The 22,215-nt window shown below is 35.3% G+C and overlaps 1 protein-coding gene across 2 annotated transcripts in view; it reads right to left on the bottom strand.

Moving 5' to 3' along the window:
* EPRS1 (glutamyl-prolyl-tRNA synthetase 1) overlaps positions 1-22,215 on the bottom strand; it is an 87,715-nt gene that overhangs the window by 3,930 nt on the left and 61,570 nt on the right. For both annotated transcript variants that reach the window (XM_069066005.1, XM_069066006.1), the window contains exons 30-31: positions 14,450-14,610; positions 10,997-11,075 (exon numbers count right to left, since the gene is read on the bottom strand). In XM_069066005.1, the coding sequence (XP_068922106.1) occupies positions 10,997-11,075; positions 14,450-14,610 (240 nt within the window). The remainder of the gene's footprint in view (positions 1-10,996; positions 11,076-14,449; positions 14,611-22,215) is intronic.

Here is a 22,215-nt window from a genome sequence, read left to right as displayed (position 1 = left end):
TGGATTATCAACAAAGCAAATTAAATTTAGTCAGTAGGAATAGCCTTCATATAGGTTCCACCTCAAGAAGAATTTCAACAAAACAAATAAATAGTACTATGCTAATCTAAATTTACAGTCAACACAGTTTGTCAGGATTTGAAATGGAAATGCTTGATTAACTTCTACCTAAATAATATAACCCTGTATAATGTGAGTTGACTATTCAGGATAAATCTAATTTAATTATAACAATTTTATTTTGCTCTGATAAGAATATTTTCCCCCAAATCTAGGTGAAAAATTAAAACTCAAACTATAGGAGTATTTGGGCTAAGATAACAGTGAAACTTGCCCCCTTTGTGTTGATATTTGGTAAATCATTAGCACCAACTCAAACAAAAAGGATTAAAAACACTAACATTTACAAAAAGTATTGTTTACAATGAATTAGAAAAGGGGGACAATTGGAGGAAGGCCAATCATATTTAATTATACAGCGATAGAAAAACTATTCATGGCTTAGTTCACAAATAATCTCTTCTAACAGGAAATATATACAATGCATTTTGTTTTCAATGTTAATTCAGCAACTAGCTTAATAGTTTAATATCTGATAACAATTTTTGGTTTGTTGTGTTTTTTTTTTTTTGCTTTTGGAGGGGGGAGGGCAGGGCAATTGGCATTAAGTGACTTGCCCAAGGTCACACACCTAGTAAGTGTTAAATGTCTGAGGCCGAATTTGAACTCAGGTCATCCTAAATTCAGGGCTGCTGCTCTATTCACTGTACCCCCTAGCCGCCCCTGATAACTATTTTAAAAATATTTTAATAGTTTTACTTCCAGTTGGCAGTTCCATTCCTTAATTTTAAGGAAACAATCACTATGTCCTAAGTTGGGGTTTACCTTAGAAACAAAGAGCACAAATTCATCTAATACTTTTACTGCTAAATTGTTCAAAATATGTACATAAATTAAACACTGTAATTTCTGAGGTGACAAAAAATAAATATAATAAATAAGAGCTTATCCATAATATCATTGTAAAACATAAATTCTATGCACTTCAATGAAATAATATGAACTTTTAGGTTAAATTCAATTTAAACATTTACTAGTTGTATGACCAGGGACAAATGACAAGTTGTGTGAACCTCAGGTTCCCTTATCTAGAAAATGTTGACATAATACTTAACACTTTGTACACCTTACAGAGTTGTCTAGAAAGCATTTTATAAAGCTAAAAACGCTACACAAAAGTTCAGTGTTATTGTAATTATAACTTTAGTTCACTCATTGAAAGGCTTCTGGTTAATACTAAAGCTTTATTTAACATTAAATTGGAAAAATTCCCATCATTAGCAATTGCTATTGTTCATTGATATTATTTTAATGGGAAACGTTATAAAGACATGACACCTTGAAAAGTTTTTTGTTTTTTTTTTGCTTTTTGGAGGGCAACTGGGGTTAAGTGACTTGCCCAAAGTCACACGGCTAGTAAGTGTGTCAAGTGTCTAAGGCCAAATCTGAATTCAGGTCCTCCTGACTCCAGGGCTAGCGCTATTCACTGAGCCACCTAGCCGCCCCCATGCTAAGTTCTTAAAAGAGATTTAAAATTATGCATAAAAAGCAAATATAACTGTAACAAAGGTGAACATTATGTTTACATATTATGTGTGTGCACAGCAAACGATATTAAACATGAGATATAATAATGGTGTGGATTTTATCTATGATTAGGAATAGAGAGCACTCTATTTTAAAATAATTAATTTACTTTTAGTTTACAACATTCAGTTCTACAGTCCCCTGAACTTCAAATTTTTGCCCCCTTCCTCTCCTCCCCCATTGGCATGCAATTAAATATACGATCTACAAATACCTTCACATTAAATATTAGGTTGTAAAGAAGGATTATAACCAATGGAATGAACAATGAGAAAGAGGAAACCAAACAAAACAAGAAAAAGAAAGGAAGCAAGTAGTTTGCTTCAATCTGTACTCAGACACTGTAGCTCTTTGGAGCTGTCTTTTATATAAAATTACATTGCTGAGAGGAGCCCGGTCTATCAAAGTTAGTCATCACACACACATTGTGTCTGTAATTGTGTACAAATTTCTCCTGCTTCTGCTATTCTCACTCAACAACAGTTTATATAAGTCTCTCCGTGTTATTATGAAGTACGTCTGGCTCCTTATTTCTTATGACACAATAGTATTCCATTACATTGATGTACTACAACTTGTTCAGCCATTCCCCATCTGATGGGCATCCCCTTGGTTTCCAATTCTTTGCCACCACAAAAAGAGCTGCCATAAATATTTGTGTACACATGGGTCCTCTTCCCACTTCTATGATCTCTTTGGGATACAACCCTAGAAGTGGTATTGCTGGGTCGGTATGCATTTATTTATAGCTCTCCAGAATGGTTAAATCAGTTCATAACTCCACCAACAATGCATCAGTGTTCCAATTTTTCCACATTCTCTCCAGCATTTATTATTTTCCTGTTTTGTCATCTTAGCCAATCTGATCAATGAGATGTAGTACCTCAAAGTTTTTTTGATTTGCATTTCTCTAATCAACAGTGATTTAGAGCATTTTTTCATAGGCTTACAGATATCTTTAATTTCTTCCTCTGAAAACTGCCTGTTCACATCCTTTGACCATTTATCAATTGGGGAATGATGTATTCTTTTAGATTTGATTCAATTCTCTGTATATTTTAGAAATGGGGTCTTTATCAGAGACACTGATTGTAAAAATTTTTTCCCAATTTTCCACTTCCTTCTTAATTTTGGTTACACTGGCTTTATTTGTATAGAAAGTTTTCAATTTAATGTAATCAAAATTATCCATTTTGCATTTTGTAATACTATGTCTTGTTTGGTCATAAAATCTTCCCTTCTCCATAAATCTGACAGGTAAACTATTCCTTGCTCTCCCAGATTGCTTACAGTATCAGCCTTTATACCTAGATTGTGTACCCATTTAAACTTGATTTTGGCATACGGTGTTAGATATTGGTCTTTCCAGTTTTCCCAGCAGTTTTTGTCAAATAGTGAGTTCTTATGCCAAAAACTGGGGTCTTTGGGTTTATCAAATAGTAGATTACTATAGTCACTGACTGCTGAGCCTCATGTACCCAATTTATTCCACTGATCCATTACCCTTATTCCTCTGCCAATACCAAGTAGTTTTGATGACTGTTGCTTTATAATACATATTGAAATCTGGTATGGCTAGGCCACCTTCCCTAGCATTTCTTTTCATTAATTCCCTTGATATTCTGGACATTTTGTTCTTCCAAATGAATTTTGTTACTATTTTTTCTAGCTCTATAAAGTAATTTTTTGGTAGATTGATTGGTATGGCACTAAATATGTAATTTAATTTAGGTAAAATTGTCATTTTTATTATATTAGCTCGATCCAGCCATGAGCAACTGACGTTTTTCCAATTAGTTAGATCTGACTTTATTTGTGTGAAAAGTGTTTTGTAATTGTGTTCATACAGGTACTGGGTTTGTTTTGGCAGGTAGATGCCCAAATATTTTATAAAGTCTACAGTAACTTTAAATGGAATTTCTCTTTCTATCTCTTGCTGTTGAGATTTCATTAGAAATATACTGGAATGCCAAGGATTTATGTGGGTTTATTATATATCCTGCAACTTTGCCAAATGTATTATCTCAAGTAGTATTTTACTTGATTCTCTAGGATTCTCTAAGTATACCATCATATTATCTGCAAAGAGTGATAGTTTAGTCTCTTCTTTGCCTAATTTGATTCCTTCAGTTTCTTTTTCTTCTCTTATTGCTACTGCTAACATTTCTAGCACCAAGTTGAATAAGAGGGGTGATAGTAGACATCCTTGTTTCACCCCTGATCTTACTGGAAATGCTTCTAGCTTATCCCCATTACATATACTACTTGCTGATGGTTTTAGATAGATGCTACTTATTATTTTAAGGAAGAATTCATTTATTCCTATACTTTCTTGTATTTTTTTTTAAAGCAATTGGGGTTAAGTAACTTGCTCAAGGTTACGCTGCCAGTTATTTCCGGGTGTGGTGCCAAGTATCTGAGCCCAGATTCAATCCCAGGTCATCCTGACTCTGGGGCTGGTGCTCTTATTCACTGCATCACTGCGCCACCTGACCGCCCCAATGGGTTTTTGTTTTTTGGAGGGCAATTGGGGTTAAGTAACTTGCCCAAGGTTAAACAGCTAGTTTTTTTGGTGTGGGTGTTAAGTGTCTGAGGTCAGAACCAAACTCAGGTCCTTCTGACTCCAGGGCCAGTGCTTTACTCACTGTGCCACCTAGCCGCCCTTCTTTCTTGTATTTTTAACAGGAATGAGTGTTGTATTTTGTCAAGGGCCTTTTCTGCATCTATTGAGATAATCATATGATTTCTGCTAGTTTTTTGTTGATATGATCAATTATACTGATAGTGTTTCTAATATTGAACCATTCTTACATGCCTGGAATAAATCTTACCTATCAAAGTGTATTATTCTCATGAAAAGCTGTTGTAGTCTTTTTGCTAATATTTTATTTAAAATTTTTGCATCTATATTCATGAGGGAAATTGGTCTATAATTTTCTTTCTCTGTTTTGTCTCTTCCCGACTTAGGTATCAGTACCATATTTGTGTCATAAAAAGAATTTGGTAGGACTCCTTGTTCTCCAATTTTCCCAAATGGTTTGTAAAGCATTGTTATCAATTGTTCTTTAACTGTTTGATAGAATTTGCTAGTAAATTGATCTGGCCCTGGAGATTTTTTCCTAGGGAGTCCATTAATGGCTTGTTCAATTTATTTTTCTGAGATGGGGTTAAGTAATGTATTTGCTCTTCAGTTAATCTGGGCAACTTGCATTTTTGTAAATATTCATCCATTTCACTAATATTGTCAAATTTATGTACATACAATTGGGCAAAATAATTCCTAATTACTGTTTTAATTTCCTCTTCATTGGAGGTAGATTCACCTTTTTCGTTTTTGATACTCATAATTTGGTTTTCTTCTTTTATCATATCGACTAAAGGTCTATCAATTTTGTTTGTTTTGTTTTTTTATAAAACCAGCTCTTAGGGGCGGCTAGGTGGTGCAGTGAGTGAAGTGCAGGCCCTGGAGTCAGGAGGACCCTAGTTCGGTTCCGGCCTCAGACATTTAACACCCACACACACACAAAAAAAACTAGCTGTGTAACCTTGGGCAAGTTATTTAACCCCAACTGCCCTCCAAGAAGCAAAAAAAAAGAAAATCAGCTCTTAGTTTTATTTATTAATTCAATAGTTTTCTTAATTTCAATTTTATTAATCTCTCCTTTGGTTTTCATTATTTCTAATTTAGTATTTAATTGGGGATTTTCAATTTGTTCTTTTTCTAGTTTTTGCAGTTGCATGCCCAATTTATTGACCTCCATTTTCTCTATTTTATTAATGTATGCATTTAGGGATATAAAACTTCCCCTAAGAACTGATTTTGCTGCATCCCACAAGTTTTGGTATGTGTCTCACTATTGTCATTCTCTTGAATGAATTACTGATTTGTTTTTATAATTTCTTGTTTGACCCACTCATTCTTTAGGATTAAATTATTCGTTTCCAATTAGTTTTTAGTCTATCTTTCCATGGTCCTTTATTACATATAATTTTTACTGCATGATATGAGAAGGATGCATTATTATTGCTGCCTTTCCTGCACGGAACTGTGAAGTTTTTATGCCTTAGTACATGATCAATTTTTGTGTATGTGCCATGTACCACTGAAAAGAAGGTAATTCCTTTTTATCCCCATTCAATTTTCTCCAGAGGTTTATCATATCTATCCTCTCTAAAATTCTATTTGCCTCCTTAACTTCTTTCTTGTTTACTTTCAGGTTAGATTTATCAAGTTCAGAGATGGGGAGACTTAGGTTCCCCACTAGTATAGTTTTGCTATTTCTTCCTCTAATTCCCTTAACTTCTCCTCTAGGAATTTGGATGCTATACTGCTTGGTGCATATATGTTAAGTAATGATATTACTTCATTCTCGATGGTGCCTTTTAGCAGGATATAGTTTTCTTCCTTATCTCTTTTAATTAGATCTATTTTTGCTTTTGCTTTATCTGAGATAAGGATTGCTACCCCTGCTTTTTTCACTTTAGCTGAAGCATAATATATTCTATGACAGCCTTTTACCTTTACCCTGTGTGTATCCCCTTGTTTCAAATGTGCTTCTTATAGATAGCATATTATAGGATTATGGTTTTTAATCCATTCTGCTACTCACCTTATGGGAAAGTTCATCCCATTCACAGTTATGTTTACTATCTGTGTCATTCTCTCCATCCTATTCCCTCCAGTTTGTTTTTATTTCTTCCTTCTCCCTTCCCCACCTTAAGAGTTCTCCTTTTGACTACCACCTCCCTCAGTATTCCCTCCTTATGCACCTCCCTCCCTTTACCTACCCTTACTACTATTTCCCTCTCTTCTAATCAATCCCCTTTTTTTTCCCCCTTACCCCTTCTACTGCCTGTGGGGCACAATAAATTTTTGTACTTAATGGAGTATGTTATTACCTCCTTGAACTGAAACCAATGAGAGTAAATTTCATACAATGCTCCTCTCCCTCCCTCCTTTCTCTCTACTATAATGAATTTTTGTGTCTTTTCACATTAGAATTCTAAACTTAACTGATTACGTTGATCCCTCCTTGAACAAGAACCAATGAGAAATAAAGTTCGTATGATGGTCATCTCCCTCCCTTTTTTCCCTCTACTATAGTATGTTTTTATGCCTGTGTGGTATAATTTACCCTTTTCTGCTTCCTCCTTTCCTTTTCTGCCATTACAATTCCTTTGTACCCCTTAAGGCTTTTTTTTTTATCATCAGATTAATTCATTTATACCCACACCCTCTATGTATATCCCTTTTAAATGTCACGATAATTATATAAATCTCAATATTGACAGGTATCAGCTTCCCATATAGGGATATAAACAGTTTGCTCTTATTAATCACAAGTTGTGTGTGTGTTTGTGCGGGTGCATGCGTGTGTGTGTTTTCCTTGTTTACCTTTTTATGTCTCTCAAATCTTGTATTTGGAGATCAAATTTTCCACTGATCTCTGGCTTTTTCATCAGGAAAGCCTTGGAAGTCCTTTATTTCATTGAATGACCATCTTGCCTGAAAGATTATGCTCAATTTTGCTGGGTAGTTTATTCTTGGTTGCAGTCCAAGCTCTTTTGCCTTACAAAATATCATATTCCAATCCCTCTGGTCTTTTACTGTAGAAGCTGCTAGGTCCTGTGTGATCCTGACTGTAGTTCTGTAATATCTGAATTGTTTCTTTCTGGCTGCTTTCAGTATTTTCTCCTTGGCCTTGTAATTCTGGAATTTGGCCACTATATTTCCTGGAGTTTTCATCTTGGGATCTCTTTCAGGAGGAGTCTGGTGAATTTTTCGATAACTATTTTACCGTCTGATTCTAGGACCTCCAGACAGTTTTCTTTGACAATCTCTTGGAGGATGTTGTCCAGGCTGTTTTTTTCATCATGGCTTTCCAATAGACCAATAATTCTTAGGTTCTCTCTCCTGGATCTGTTCTCCAGGTCAGTTGTTTTCCCAATGAGATAGCTTACACTTTCTTCCAATTTTTCAATCTTTATGTTTTGTTTGATTGATTCTTGATGTGTCATAGTCATTAGCTTCTATTTAACTGATTCTAATTTTTAGTGAATTATTTTCCTCAGTTAGTTTTTGAAGTTCCTTTTCTGTATGTTCAGATTTCATTTTTAGGGAGGTATTTTCTCCAGATAGATTTTGAACCTCCCATCCCAGTTCACAAATTTTACTTTTTAAGGATTTGTTTTCTTGAGTGAGATTTTTTTCCATTTTGGCCAATTTAATTTTAAAAGAAGTGGTCAATTTATCTTCTGCCTAATTTGGCTTTTAAAATCTTTCTTGAGCTCTTCCAAGAATGCTTTTTGGGCTTCAGACTAGTTCATATTTCCTTCTGTGGTCTCAGGTGTGGATATAGAGTTGATGGTGTCTCCTGAAAGTGGTTCTTCTCATTTGCAATAACAGGATTCAATGGTCTTTGGTTTTTCCTTTCCAAGTTGCTTCTTGCCCATTGTGATTGCCTATTTCCTGACTTTTAAAGTGGATGTGTCTAGGGTACAGAGGGCTCTGACCCATGCTTCTCAAGCTGGGATCTAGGGGCCTGGTTGTTGACTTTGTGTGCTGTAGCCTCTGGGTGTCTAGACTGAGGCCAAGGCCAGGACTCTCAGTGTTTCCCCAGGGTTACCCTGAGGCTCATAGAGTAAGGTGTGGGGGAGGGGTGGTCTGGTCATTTCAGGTTCCTGGCTCTATGCCCCTGGGCTACAGCTCCGGTAGGCTTAGCAGCTGGTAGCCTGCAGCCTGGTGTCTGCAGATTTCCCCCCTGCTTGTGCTAAGGCATACCTGGGCTGTTAGTGCTTGCTGGCTCCACTGCCCTGAGCTTTGACTTCTTGGATACCTCCTGCCCTTCACTCCAGGCTCAGCACAGCCTCAGTCACACTGTTCCTCTAGGACTCTCAAGCCTGCTGCTGCTTTCACTGTTTCAGGATTTTACACTGAGGCAATAATCTCTGGGATTTCAGGGTCAGGAAGGGGGATGAGAACAGCTGAGGTTTACTCTTCCATCCTGGCTCCCAGAAGTTCATATAGGTGATTTTTAAACATCCAGGCTGTGGGCTGATAACCCCAAGAGAAGGTGTTGTCATTGCTGTGGGTCCTGTGCTTTCTCTTACCCAGCTCTAACAGAGGCTTCATTCCATGGTGAGATGTATGTGAATTACCCTTGTGGTGGGTGAATCTGCTGGCCAGGGCTTAATCTCGCTCCACTGTGGTCTGCACTGTTGCAACCCCTGCGTGCTCGAAGCTCCCCCTGCCCAGTCCTATGTGGGCACTTTCCTGCACTGGGAATCTACTATGCTCCATCTCCCAGTGGATTCTGTCACTCTAAAATCTGTTCAGATTTTCAGAGATTACTGATGGAATTCACCAAGGAGTTCAGATAAGATCCTGCTTATATTCCACCATCTTGGCTCCGCACCGAGCACTCTTATAAATACTCTATTAATGTTTATTTAAATGTAAAATGAAATATGTTTGAATGGGTTCAGTGGAAATTTATGACAACTGTGTTAAAAGGTATAATATATCAGTTAATTGCAGGATTCTACATTGGAATAACTCCCAAAGGTAAACCAAACACAATCAGATTTTAAGAAGTTTGAAAAAAAGGAACTTTAAAATCAAATATTAGAATAACTAGATGCCTCACAATGATCAAATTATATTTTATCTGTAAAGGTTCTTTTTTCCCCTCATAAAAAAGCACAATAGCTATATTTATACCAGTCTTGGAAATTTTTTGATGGTTACCACCTCTTAAACCACTGTGGGGATGAGACAGTGAAGGGGGTCCAAAGAATAGAAAATACAAAAACTTTTAGTGCCAAAACATGTTCTTTGGACCTATATCTGAAACTCGGTTGCAGTCTAGCTTAAACTAGGAGGTAAATTGCTTACAATGGCTTATCTTCTATTAGGCTTAAAAGACAGTTCAATTATCTTGTACATTATTAATTTCTGTGAAAGCCATGGTTATTATTACCACGACAACTAAAGTTGCCCTATAAGCTAATTTATTAACTCATGCGACATTTTAAAAAGAATACTTTTTAGAGGTGGCTAGGTGTCGCAGTGAATAGAACACCGGCCTTGGAGTCAGGAGGACCTGAGTTCAAAAACAGCCTCAGACACTTAACACTTACTGGCCATGTGTCCTTGGGCAAGTCACTTAATCGCAACTGCCCTGCCTTCCCCCCTCCAAAAGAAAAAAAAAAGATTACTTAAAAAAAAAGTAACCTATAGACACATTATTTCTACAGTAAAGGAAATGAAAATGTCTTAAAAAATAAACTAAAAACAAATGGGATGTACATTCTTGAAACAGAAAAAGAGAAACCCAAACCTCCCCTGGTCAGCTGAAGTGACCTCAACACCCTTTCATTGATATAGGTGGTACAGTTATCATTTGGTCATATGACAGAAGTAATAGGGCTTGAAAGAGGACAGAACTATCTAAGCAAACAATACACATAGGAAGGATGGGAAATTTTGAAAAATGGGATGAAAGAAACTAAGAATGGGAAGGGACCTTAGTATGTAATTTTACAGATGAGGACACAAGTCCAAATGATCACTGATATTGGAATGGCTAGAACCTTAGTGACAGAAGGGACCTTGTCCAAGGTCCCAACCTTGTGGGACACTGTGCCTTATGTTTTTTATTAGATGGTCTAGTATGTGCTTTATAACTCTCAGTTATAATGAATTCACTATTTTACAAGGCAGTCAATTCAATTTGGGGCTTAACTCAAAGCTATACACAACACCATTTTTGTCTGCTTATATTTTTATCCCTGGTACTCAGAATAGTGACTAGTATATTTTAAGTGCTTAAAAAAGGATTGATCAATCCCTCCATGGAAAAATAGACATGTCATAAACAAAAATTCAGCTAATATTTTATGTGGGTTTTGACAGGATGATATGGTGGAAAGTACACTCAATGAGATATTCTCATAGCTGAAGCACTGCCACTAATAGGCACTGTGAGTTTGGACAAGTTGTCACCGCATTGGTCCTGAGTTTCTTCAATCATAAAATGACAGAATCACACTCTGAAAAGGATTCTATAGCTGTCCATACATCAGACATTGTGGAATATCAACTTTATGTTAAGACATTATTATGTCACTTATTCATTACACAGTATGAAATTTGAGCAACCTCATATAGAAAAAAATTTTTATAGCAATCCTCAGGTGAGAGAACACTGCAATAATATATACACCATCTTATCTAATTATAAAAAGGCAACCATATTGTTCCTTAAATTCCAATAGTATTTAAAAAGATCAATTAAATATTTTTAATTCACCTAAATAAAGGTTTTAAAACTTTTCAAAAGTCTTTTACCTTTCCAGAATCCAGTATTTTCTGAAATTCTTCCATTGTATTGGCTACAACCATATGAGTTTTGAGGTCTTCAGATGCTCTAAAGAGAAAAGAATGAATAAATGTTTCTTTCTATTCACCAACATTTGTAGTCAGTTGATAATAACAACATGAGGTAGTAAACAAGTCAGAAAATATCAACAGACTTGGAAGCAGAAGACCTCTGTTCTTGTCCAGGTTCTGCTACTTATATAGCTATGTGACCTTTATACCAGTCACAGTCTCTCTGAGCCCTAATTTCCTCATCTGAAAAATAAGAATAATACCACCTGACATAGTTATTTGAAGAACCAAATGAATCTCAAAATGTTCTCTGAGTGTACAGTATTCTTTTTTTCCCTTTAAATTTATTTACTTTTAACTTACAACATCTAGTTCCACAAGCTTTTAAGTTTCAAATTTTCTCCCCTTTCCTCTCTTTCCCCCTCTCCCAAAGCAGCATGCAATCTGACACAGGTTTGACATATACCTTCACATTAAATATTAGTCAAGGTGTAAAGAAGAATTATAACCGGGACAGTCATGTAGCACAGCGAGTAAGAGCACTGGCTCCAGTGTCAGGACGACCTGGGGATCAAATCCGGGCTCAGACACTTAGCACCCACCCAGAAACACCTGGCTGTGTAACCTTGAGTAAGTTACTTAACCCCAATTGCTTAGGGCGGCCAGGTGGCTCAGCGAGTAAGAGCACCGGCTCCAGTGTCAGGATGACCTGGGGATCAAATCTGGGCTCAGATACTTAGCACCACACCCAGAAATAACTGGCTGTGTAACCTTGAGCAAGTTACTTAACCCCAATTGCTTTAAAAATTAAAAAAAAAAAAAGAATTATAACTATTGGAATGAACCATGAGAAAGAAGAAACAAAACAGAGAGAGATCAAATAGTTTGCTTCAATCAGCATTCAGACTCCGTAATTCTTTCTCTGTATGTGGATGGCCTTTTCCATCAAGAATCTTTTGGAGTTGTCTTATAACCTTGCATTGCTGAGAAACACCCAGTCTATCAAAGTTAGTCATCTCAAATATAATGTGTCTGTAAGTGTATACAATGTTCTCCTGGTTCTGCTCCCCTCACTCAACATCAGTTCATATAAGTTCTTCCATGTTATTTATGAAGTCTGTCTGCTCCTCATTTCTTATAGCACAATAGTATTCCATTACGTTCATATACCACAACTTGTTTAGCCATTCCTCAATTGATGGGCATCCCCTTAATTTCTGATTCTTTGCCACAAAAAGAGTTGCTACAGATATTTTTGTACATATGGGTCCTTATCTCATTTGTATGATTTCTTTGGAATATAGCTCTAAAAGTGATATGGCTGGGTCAAAGGGTATGTACATTTTTATAGCCCTTTGGGCACAGTTCCAAATTGCTCTCCAGAATGGTTGGATCAGTTCACAACTCCACCAACAATGTATCAGTGATAAAATTTTCCCATGTCATCTCCAGCATTTGTAACTTTCCTGTTTTGTCATGTCAGCCAATCTGACTTACAAGAAATGGTACTTGAGAGTTGTTTTGGTTTGCATTCTCTAATAAATAGTGATTTAGATTTATTTTTCATATGATTATTTAATTTCTCCCTCTGAAAACTGCCTGTTCACATACTTTGACAATTTATCAACTGGGGAATGACTTGTATTCTTATAAATTTGACTCCATTTTCTGTATATTTTAGAAATGAAGCCTTTATCAGAGACACTGGTTGTAAAAATTCTTTCCCAATTTGCTTCCCTTCTAATCTTGGTTGTACTGACTTTGTACAAAAACATTTCAACTTAATCTAATCAAAATTATTCATTTTGCATTTTGTAATGCTGTCTTGTTTGGTCATAAATTCTTCCCTTCTCCATAAGTCTGAGAGGTAAACTACTTTTTGCTTTCCCAGAATGCTTATAGTATCAGTCTTTAATATCTAAATTGTGAACACATTTTCTCTTTATTTTGGTATACAGTGTAAGATATTGATCTATGCCCAGTTTCTACCATGCTATTTTCCAGTTTCGTCAAATAGTGAGTTATTATCCCAGAAGCTGGAATTTTTGGGTTTATCAAACAAAAGATTACTATAGTCACTGTGTCTTGTTTATCTGACCTATTCCACTGATCCACTACTCTATTCCTTAGTCAGTACCAAGTAGTTGTTTTTTTTTTTTGCTTTTTGGAGGGCAATTGGGGTTAAGTGACTTGCCCAAGGTCACATGGCTATTTTTTGTGTTAACTGAGGCCGGATCCAAACCTAGGTCCTCCTGACTCTAGGGCCGGTGCTCTATTCACTTCGCCACCTAGCCACCCCCAGTACCAAGTAGTTTTGATGACTGCTGCTTTATGATACAGTTTAACATCTACTAAAGCTAGGCCACCTTCCCTAGCATTTCTTTTCACTAAACCCCTTGATATTCTGGACCTTTGGTTCTTCCAGATGAATTTTGTTATTATTTTTTCTAGCTCTATAAAATAATTTTTGGTAGTCTGATTGGTATGGCACTAAATAGGTAAATTAATTTAGGTAAAATTGTCATTTTTATTATATTAGCTCGGCCTAACCACGAGCAACTGATGTTTTTCCAAATATTTAGATCTGACTTTATATACAAATAATACAAATTCATACAAGATAAGTGTTTTGTAATTGTGTTCATACAGGTACTGGATTTGTTTTGGCAAGTATATTCCCAAACATTTGTATGGTATTCTTACTAACTTGATCTAACATACCAGTCCCTTCTCTAAGAACTTAAAGTTTAAAAATTTTAGGAATCTAATTGATAAAATAGGAAGCCCAAGAATTTATTATATGTTTATTTTTTTCACTTTCCCATGTCAATTATAATTATACACTCCACTCCTCTCCAGTCAAACAAATAGCATAGAATTTATGATAGTAAACCCTCAGTAAATATTCTCTCTTTTACAGCCTGGGGCTTTCCTGGGACCATGTAAACACCTTCAAGTGAAAACTTTTATTTGGCAATGCTACTTTTTACTCATTCATGAATTAATCTAATGGCTGTGTCAGGTTAAGTGTCTTGGTTTCTTGGAGTCAAGGTAAAAGTCCAAAAAAGCATCCTGTTCACATTAAATTTGATGATTATAACATAATTAAAATTAGCTTCATCCCATGCTGTAAAACATGGGATGTTTTCAACGTAAACAGGACATTAATTTTTTCCTTTACCTAAGTACCACTGTCCTAATCTGTCTTTTATCAGTACTTGCTCAAATCCAAACATGGCCTATAAATAGTCACAGAAGAACAAATTAAAGAAGATAATGAAAAATATTACCTGGGACGGGAATGAGGGTAAGAATGATTAAGAGAGTCTGTAAAATTTCTTCTCTAAAAATTAAGCATCATTTTTAAAGAACTTAACATCATTTATCTTAGATAGTTTGTAAGGCTCTAACCTTTTGAAAAGGTTAACCTGGATATCCTCCAAAATATCACGAAGCTTCGTTTCAGCTTCCTTTTCAGCAATTGTCAGCTTTTCACCAGTGTCTCGTCTGACTGCTACAAACTGACAGTTCTTCATATCCCGTGGCCCCACTTCAAGCCTGATTGGAACTCCCTAGAAAATTTAAAGACAACTATAACATAAATACACATACACACAAATACCTACAATTACATGCATGTCAAAAATCAGTAAGCAACACAAATTTATGTATACATAAACATACACTTCTTCTCCCTCTAACTTCTGAAGCTGGGCAGCACAAGGTCTGGATTCAGGAAGACCCCTGACCTTAGACACTTACTAGTTATGTGATGCTGGGTAAGTCACTTAACATTGTCTGCCTCAGTTTCTTTATCAGCAAAATGAGCTAGAAGGAAATGTCAAGCAACTTCAGTATCTTTGCCAAGAAAACTCCAAATGGAGTCCTGAATAGTGAGACATGACTGAAACAACTGTAACAACAAACTTCTGCAAAATTACAAAAGAATATAGGAGAGCTATTCAGTAAAGACAATATGTGAGTATCATCACAAAGATCACTATGTAATGAATTAACATTTATTAGATAATTTCTAAATCTTTAAGAAACTTTTACTCTATGTGGCAATGCAAGAAAATAGAGATCCTGAGGGTTCAAACAATTCTACCATTAGTTATGATAAAATATTATCAAACTTATCCAAAACTATGAATCCTTTCAATAAAGCAAAGCATAAGCAAACAAACATACTACCAGTACACAACAGACTCATGGATATATGTAGGTCTGGGTAGTTTAAGATCACAGCCAGCTTTATAGCAGGCAATTAATAAATGTTTACTAGTTATTAATTGGTAGAGACTATGACTGGCATAATATTTAAATCCTATGAGTTCAAGACTTGACACTCTCCATGGGCTCCTTAAATACTGATCTTTTGAGGGATAAGTGACCTCTAAATTTAGAACAACAAGTTGAAGATTCTCCAACCTGAGAGCTTCTAAATTCCACCCTTCCAGTCATCTCTAAAATCACAGCAGCATATTAAACAACAGAAACCGGTTTCTTTGCAAAATTCTACAGTAAAAAAACAACAAACTAATAACCTGTCGACTAAATAACATTTTAGGATAGTGTATTGTTTTTTTTTTTCTAATAAACAATGGACTAGGGGCAGCCAGGTGGCACAGTGAGGAAGAGTGCCAGCCCCAGAGTCGGGAGATCTGGGTTCGGTTCCAGGCTCAGATACTTAACACCCACACAAAATAACTGGCCGTGTAACCTTGAGCAAGTTACTTAACCCTAATTGCTTAGGGGCGGCCAGGTGGCACAGTGAGTAAGAGTGTCGGCCCCAGCGTTGAGAGACCTGGGATTGGTTCTGGCCTCAGATACTCGGCACCCACACAAAAATAACTGGCCGTGTAACCTTGAGCAAGTTACTTAACCCCAATTGCTTCAACAAATAAATAAATAAATAGACAATGGACATACAAATAGGTTTTTTTTTTTAATTCGCCCTGCAGCTAAATTTTCTTTTGTGTTGTCTGTTCCAATTGGAATATGAGCTCTATAAGAGCTGTAACTGTTTAGCCTTTTATAGCTGTATCACTAAGCAAGTGATTGTGGTACATATTACTATTTAGGTAAATGCTTTTTCATGCATGCATGTATTCATTCCCTAATAAAAAGATATGGTTCAGCAACAATGAACAATGAAAAAAATAGAACAATTTTTATGGTCCAGAACTACTTACTATCTCTAGTCATAATTCTGATTTTAAACCTTTCTGATTCCTAAGGAGGAAGAACCACACAACTGATACAGACTTTTCGCTGGAAATATTTCTCCAAGTTTGAGGAACACTGGGTAATGCAACAGCCCTGTATATCCAAGCTCAAAGAAAGGAGGGTAATAGAGATAACAGTAGAGACATAGGTGAGGGGTAGAAGAGTATAAACTAGTTTGACATTCTTGTCCAAGTCAAGAAGAAAGCAATAAGCTGCTCCTTTAATATGTCACTCTTTATTTGTCTCTACCTGCAAAGTTGTGTCCCATATCTATAGATATAAAATAAATAAATAGGACTATGTAATGGGACTGCACTAACCTAAGAGTCCACTGCGTGGCTCTATCTGCATCATGTTCTATGGATGCAACATTTGGATTATTCAATTTAGCCTCCCTAATGAAAGAAATAGGGAAACAGATATACTTTAAATATTCAAATAATAAAATTTATCCCCTAGAAATCGGTCTGATTTTGTAAAGGAATATACATTAGACTTCTACTGAAATGTTGTGTGACACTTACACTACATTACGCGAATAATCAACGGGACAAATAATTTGAGGAAATACACATTAGACTTGGAGAATTCCAACAAAGTACATAAATAGTACTACTGCCCTATATTAAATATAGTTGCTTTGTAAGAAAGGAAAAGGAACTCCAACAAATAACAGGAAAAAAAACATTCTAGCTATTTAGCTCGAAATGAAAGGATTATTGTGTGGTAGAATAGAAAATCAGTGAATAGAAATAGAAGGGATCTCAAAAGTCAAATAATTTAACCCTTTATTCAACATTTAACTCCCCTCTAAAAATTCCCAGCAAATGCTCAAACTCTTCCACTAACACAGTCTATTCCTATGTCAAATTGCCCCATGAAACTGCACATAAAAAGAGACAAAATCTGTTTCTCTAATCTATTTCACTGAATTCTGTTTCCCTAATTGGTCCAATTGTCCTGTCTTTTGGAGCCACAAATAATAAACAACCAAACACAAAAGAAATCAAGAATATTAGTAGAGAATGTAAAACAGAGTGACAGTCTAAAATTTAAGAGATTTTAAAAGAAATTGATGATTATCTATACGTAGAAATTCCTGCCATAGGATTGTGACAATTTAAACAGAATAATCTCTGAGAATGAAATAAGAAAAGTCTTCAAAGAATACTAACTAACTTCTCCTCCCCCACCACAAAGAAGTAAAAAGTACCTCACAATTAGGATTGGGATGAATTTATAGCAAAAATCTCTTCAAGTTATCAATAAATAATCCCTATGCATATATATCATGTGAAAGTACAGAGAATGAGGGGCGGCTAGGTGGCGCAGTGAATAGAGCACCGGCCCTGGAGTCAGGAGGACCTGAGTTCAAATCCAGCCTCAGACACTTAATACAAAAACTAGCTGTGTGACCTTGGGCAAGTCGCTTAACCCCAACTACCCTCCAAAAAAGCAAAAAAAACAAGTACAGAGAATGGCAGAACATTACCCAATACCTTTTTTTTTGAGGCAAATCTGGCATTAAGCCACTAAAAAAAGAAAATTATTGTAGACAAATTTCTCTAATGAAAATAGATTCAAAAATACTAAATGTTAGCCAATAGCATACAGCCATGGAAAATTTATATAGTAAGATTTTTATTCATAGCAAATCAGATTTTTACCAGCCATTCAGGTTCTATCAGGAAGTTATCACTTCCTGATAGAAATCAACATAATTAAACATATAAATAACAACCAAAAAACTCAAGACAAATATGTGATTAGGACAGAGCAAGCCTTTGAAAAAAAATCGAACACAAAGGAGAAGGGATGCAAGAAGCAATTTTGGTAATGTGAAAATAAGAGCTATAAATAAAAATTTGTATCAAAAAAACAATATTCATTCATGATAAATTACTAAGAAATAATCAAAAATATCCCACACAGATGCCATGTGATTTTTTTTTCCTCAACAAGATAAAAACTTCTACCTTACAACAAAAACCAAAATAACTTGCAATGAAGAATCATTTAAAACATTGCCACTAAAAAGTGGTACAAAGTAAGGGTGCTATTTTTTATTTCCCATATGTGTGGAACTTCTAGAGACTGCACTTAAACAGGAGAAAGAAATGAGAGGGAATAGAACTGGAAATGAAGAGGCCAAAATATCACTATATGCAGAAGATAAAGTCATAATAGTACTGTCAACCCTATTAGGGATAAACGGTAAAAGAATAAGAACCATTCTTAAAAGAAGAAACATAAATGGTTCATCATTTTTAAATGTTCAATATCAATAAGGAGTTTCAAATTAAGATAGTTTTTAGTTACCATGTCAAACCTTCAAACAGACAAAAATAACTAAAAACAATAAAATTCAGTGCTAGTGATGTTGTGGAGAAATGGATACACACATCATTTCTGACAGAACCATAGATTTGTAGAACCTTGTGGGAGTCTAATCTGGCAATATACAGTAAAGGTTACCAAAAATATTAAAAAGTCATGCCCTTTGACCTAAGAATTTCAATGCTAGCAAAATATCCTGAACATTTTAAAAAGGGAGGGGAGCTATTCTATACATAAGGATTTCCATAGCAGCAATATTATTGAACAAAACAAAACAAAACACCAAATTGGAAACAAATGTTCAACAAAAGGTGAATGGCTTATTAAACTGTGTTAAATTAATGGAATGTAATACTATAATGCAGATTAGACCAAAAAAGCCAATGTATGCCAAGATATCTGGTAAGCTCTACATAAAAATAATGCAAAGCAAAAGAACCAGAAAAATAATAGATACCAACTAGGAGGAAATGTGAATAAAATTGAATGGACAGACAATCCTGAGGATTTAGGAGTTACTGAAAGACTGACATGATTCTTTATGTGCTGAAATTCCTTTATATGTAAATAACTCCTCACCAAACTGAGTTACACTGGTGTTTAATAATAATCAACACAACAGCTCTTTGAATATCTGAAAACAGTTCACGTAACTCCAAGTTTTTAGTTAAATAATGAGTATGATAAAGTTTAGAATCCTCTTCACATTTTGGACAGTTTCCAAAGGGCCTACATTAGTTCTCTTAAAATGTGGACCCAGAATCAAACACAAAAGTCCAGATATAATCTGACTAATGTAGAAAAAGAGTAAAGCTATGACTTTTCCTTGTCTTAGGCACTAAATTCCAATTCACCTTTCACATCACTTGTTAGTGTGATATACACACACATATATAAAACGTTATATCCCATTCTGACTGCACAAATCCCTGCTCAAAAGCCTCCAGTGGTTATTGGCTATTCCAATACCAGTTAAAATATAAACTTCTAAATATGGCATCCAAGGGCTTTCATAATGTGGCTCTAAACTACCTTTCTAGACTTGGCTCTCATGACTCTTGTCCATTCCAACTCAGCTGGAATACTCATTGCCCTCTTTTCTCATTAACTTTTACTGCCCTCTTCTGTTTATGTGCTTATATGTGCTCTATGCCTAGAATGAATGCACCCTTATGCCTTCAAACCCATTCTCCCCCTGTTAAAGACCCTTTTGGAGGACCCAATACAAATGTTTCCTCTTCTATGAAAACTTTCCTGATCCCTATAGCTACAAGTGATATCTCATTCCCTGTAATTTTCGTAAAAATTTGTCTGCGTATTTTAATTGAAAATATTTAGCCTTGCCATAGAATTATGTGGATGTAATACCTATCTTACCTATTACATTGTAGGTTCCTTGAGAAATAAAGACAATACTTATTTATCTGTGTATGCCCAAGACTTAGTGTCTTGTTGGTGCTTAATATTTGCTGAACTGAACTGGAGTCTAAATTCACAATGGATTTTTGGCATTCAGAGCACACTGATGTTTTATAATTAGTAGTCAACTAAAAGTCTTAAATCTTTTTCTATGTGGATTTCTAAACACATCTCTCTATGTAGCTGATTTTTAAAAAACTAATAATTTATCTACATTTCATTGTTAGATTTGGTATATCATTCCAGTTTACTGGGATTTGGGCATTATGAATCTGTCATCCAACACATAAGCTATCTTTTCCAGTTTCATGTGAGCTTTCACCTTATCTAGTCAGGTCTTCAACTTTCTGGCCATCCCTAAGCCAGACCCCCTCGTACTCTGGCCTTTTCTTCCCACTACTCCTGTCCCTGGGGTGCCTTAAGTTCTCCAACTAGTGAGTTTCAACTTATTTAGCTCAGCCTCAGCTTTATTATGCACTTCCAGGCATCTAAGTATCTCCAAGTTTTGCCTCAAAGTTAGAGCCCTCCTCACCCACTTTCTATCACTACTTCCTCTTTCATCTTCTCCTATTAGAATGTAAGCTCCTGACTGTAGCTCTATAACATAGTTTTGAAGTCCTTCACTCCTTCCCTTTTAAATCACTTCTCTTTATATTATACAGCTTTTATTTTTTCAAATGAATTTTATTATTTTCTCAAGTTCTGTAAAGTATCCCTTAGATAATTTGATTAGTAAAGCATTAGAACTATAAATTGATTGTGGCAATATTGTCATTTTTATTATATTTTCATGGCCTAGCCATGAGCACTGAATATTCCTTCAACTATTTAAGTTATTCTTTATTTAAGGTGCACTTCATCATTCAATGCATACAAGTATTTTGTGTACTTTGGCATATTGATGCCTAAATGTTTATGCATTTTGTAGTTATTTGGAATTGGATTTCCACTTCTATTACCGCATCTTGTTGCTATTACTATATAGAAATGCTGTTGATTTTTGAGGGTTAATTTTGTAGCTTGCAACTCTGCTGAAGTTATTAAATGTTTCAAGTAGTATCTTTGCTGGTTCTCTAGGATATTCTACTTAAACCATCATATCATCAGCAAATACAGACAGTTTTAATTCCTCTCTTTATTTTAGATGTTTAATTATAAAGTAACTCATCAAAACCATTTGGTATTGGTTAAAAAATAGAGAGGTAGATCAATGCAACATATTATACAAGGGACAATCAGAAACAGTGGATATAACTCTTTGATAAATTAGAAAAGATAAATTATTAAAGAAATCCCTATATATATATGTTCATATAATAAAAACTGTTGGGAAAAATGGAAAGCAGCTTGACAGAACAGAAATTAGGCTCAGACTAATGCCTTATGCCAAATTCCACAATATATTCTAAATGGATATGCAAACTCAATACTGAAGATTACACCATAAAAAATTAGAAGAGAAGCAGATCCTTAAACAGCTATGGGTAGATATATTCTCAATAAGAGTGACAGAGACAATTTCTAAAGATAAAACAAATATATTTGATAACATGAAACTAAAAACTTCTGTACAAAGAAAATTAATGAACCTAGGATAAGAAAGGAAATGGTTAAGAGGAAAAAAATCAGAAAAATTTTTGTATCAAATTTCTCTGAAGAGGGTCTGGTATCCAAGACATATAAACAATGAACAGATTTTTCATATGAGTGGATGTGCTTATGTGTCTGTGTATGTGTAAAAAGATCAAAAGTCATTCCCAATAGTGGTTGGCAAAAAATATGAACAGTTCTTAAAAAGGAGAATTGTAAACTATTAAAAAACATGTCAATACTCCAAATCACTAATAACAGGAATGTAAATCAAAACAACCCTGAGGTTTCACTGAACACTTAGCAAACAGGCAAAGATGACAAAAGATGTCAACAGTTAATACTGAAGGGCCTGAAGGAAGATAGGCGCGCTAATGTATTGCTTGTGGAGCTATCAATTAGTACAACCATCTTGAAAAGTAATTTGGAATTATGCAAAGTGACTAAAATCCCATACTCTTTCACTCAGAGATTCCATTAGTAGGTTAATACCTCAAGGAGACTATTAATAAGAAGAAAGTCCTTATATACACCAAAACATTCATAGCAGCACTTTTGGTGATAACAAAGAATTGGAAACAAATAAATGCCCCCTGAGTGGG

This window comes from Petaurus breviceps, unplaced genomic scaffold (genome assembly GCF_028583685.1).
Source record: "Petaurus breviceps papuanus isolate PSGF00001 unplaced genomic scaffold, PetGlider_PUasm1.0 90702, whole genome shotgun sequence".
In the NCBI taxonomy this organism is placed as follows: Eukaryota; Metazoa; Chordata; class Mammalia; order Diprotodontia; family Petauridae; genus Petaurus; species Petaurus breviceps.
Note: the sequence above shows the minus strand (reverse complement) of the source record. Positions and strands in the feature narration are given on the sequence as shown.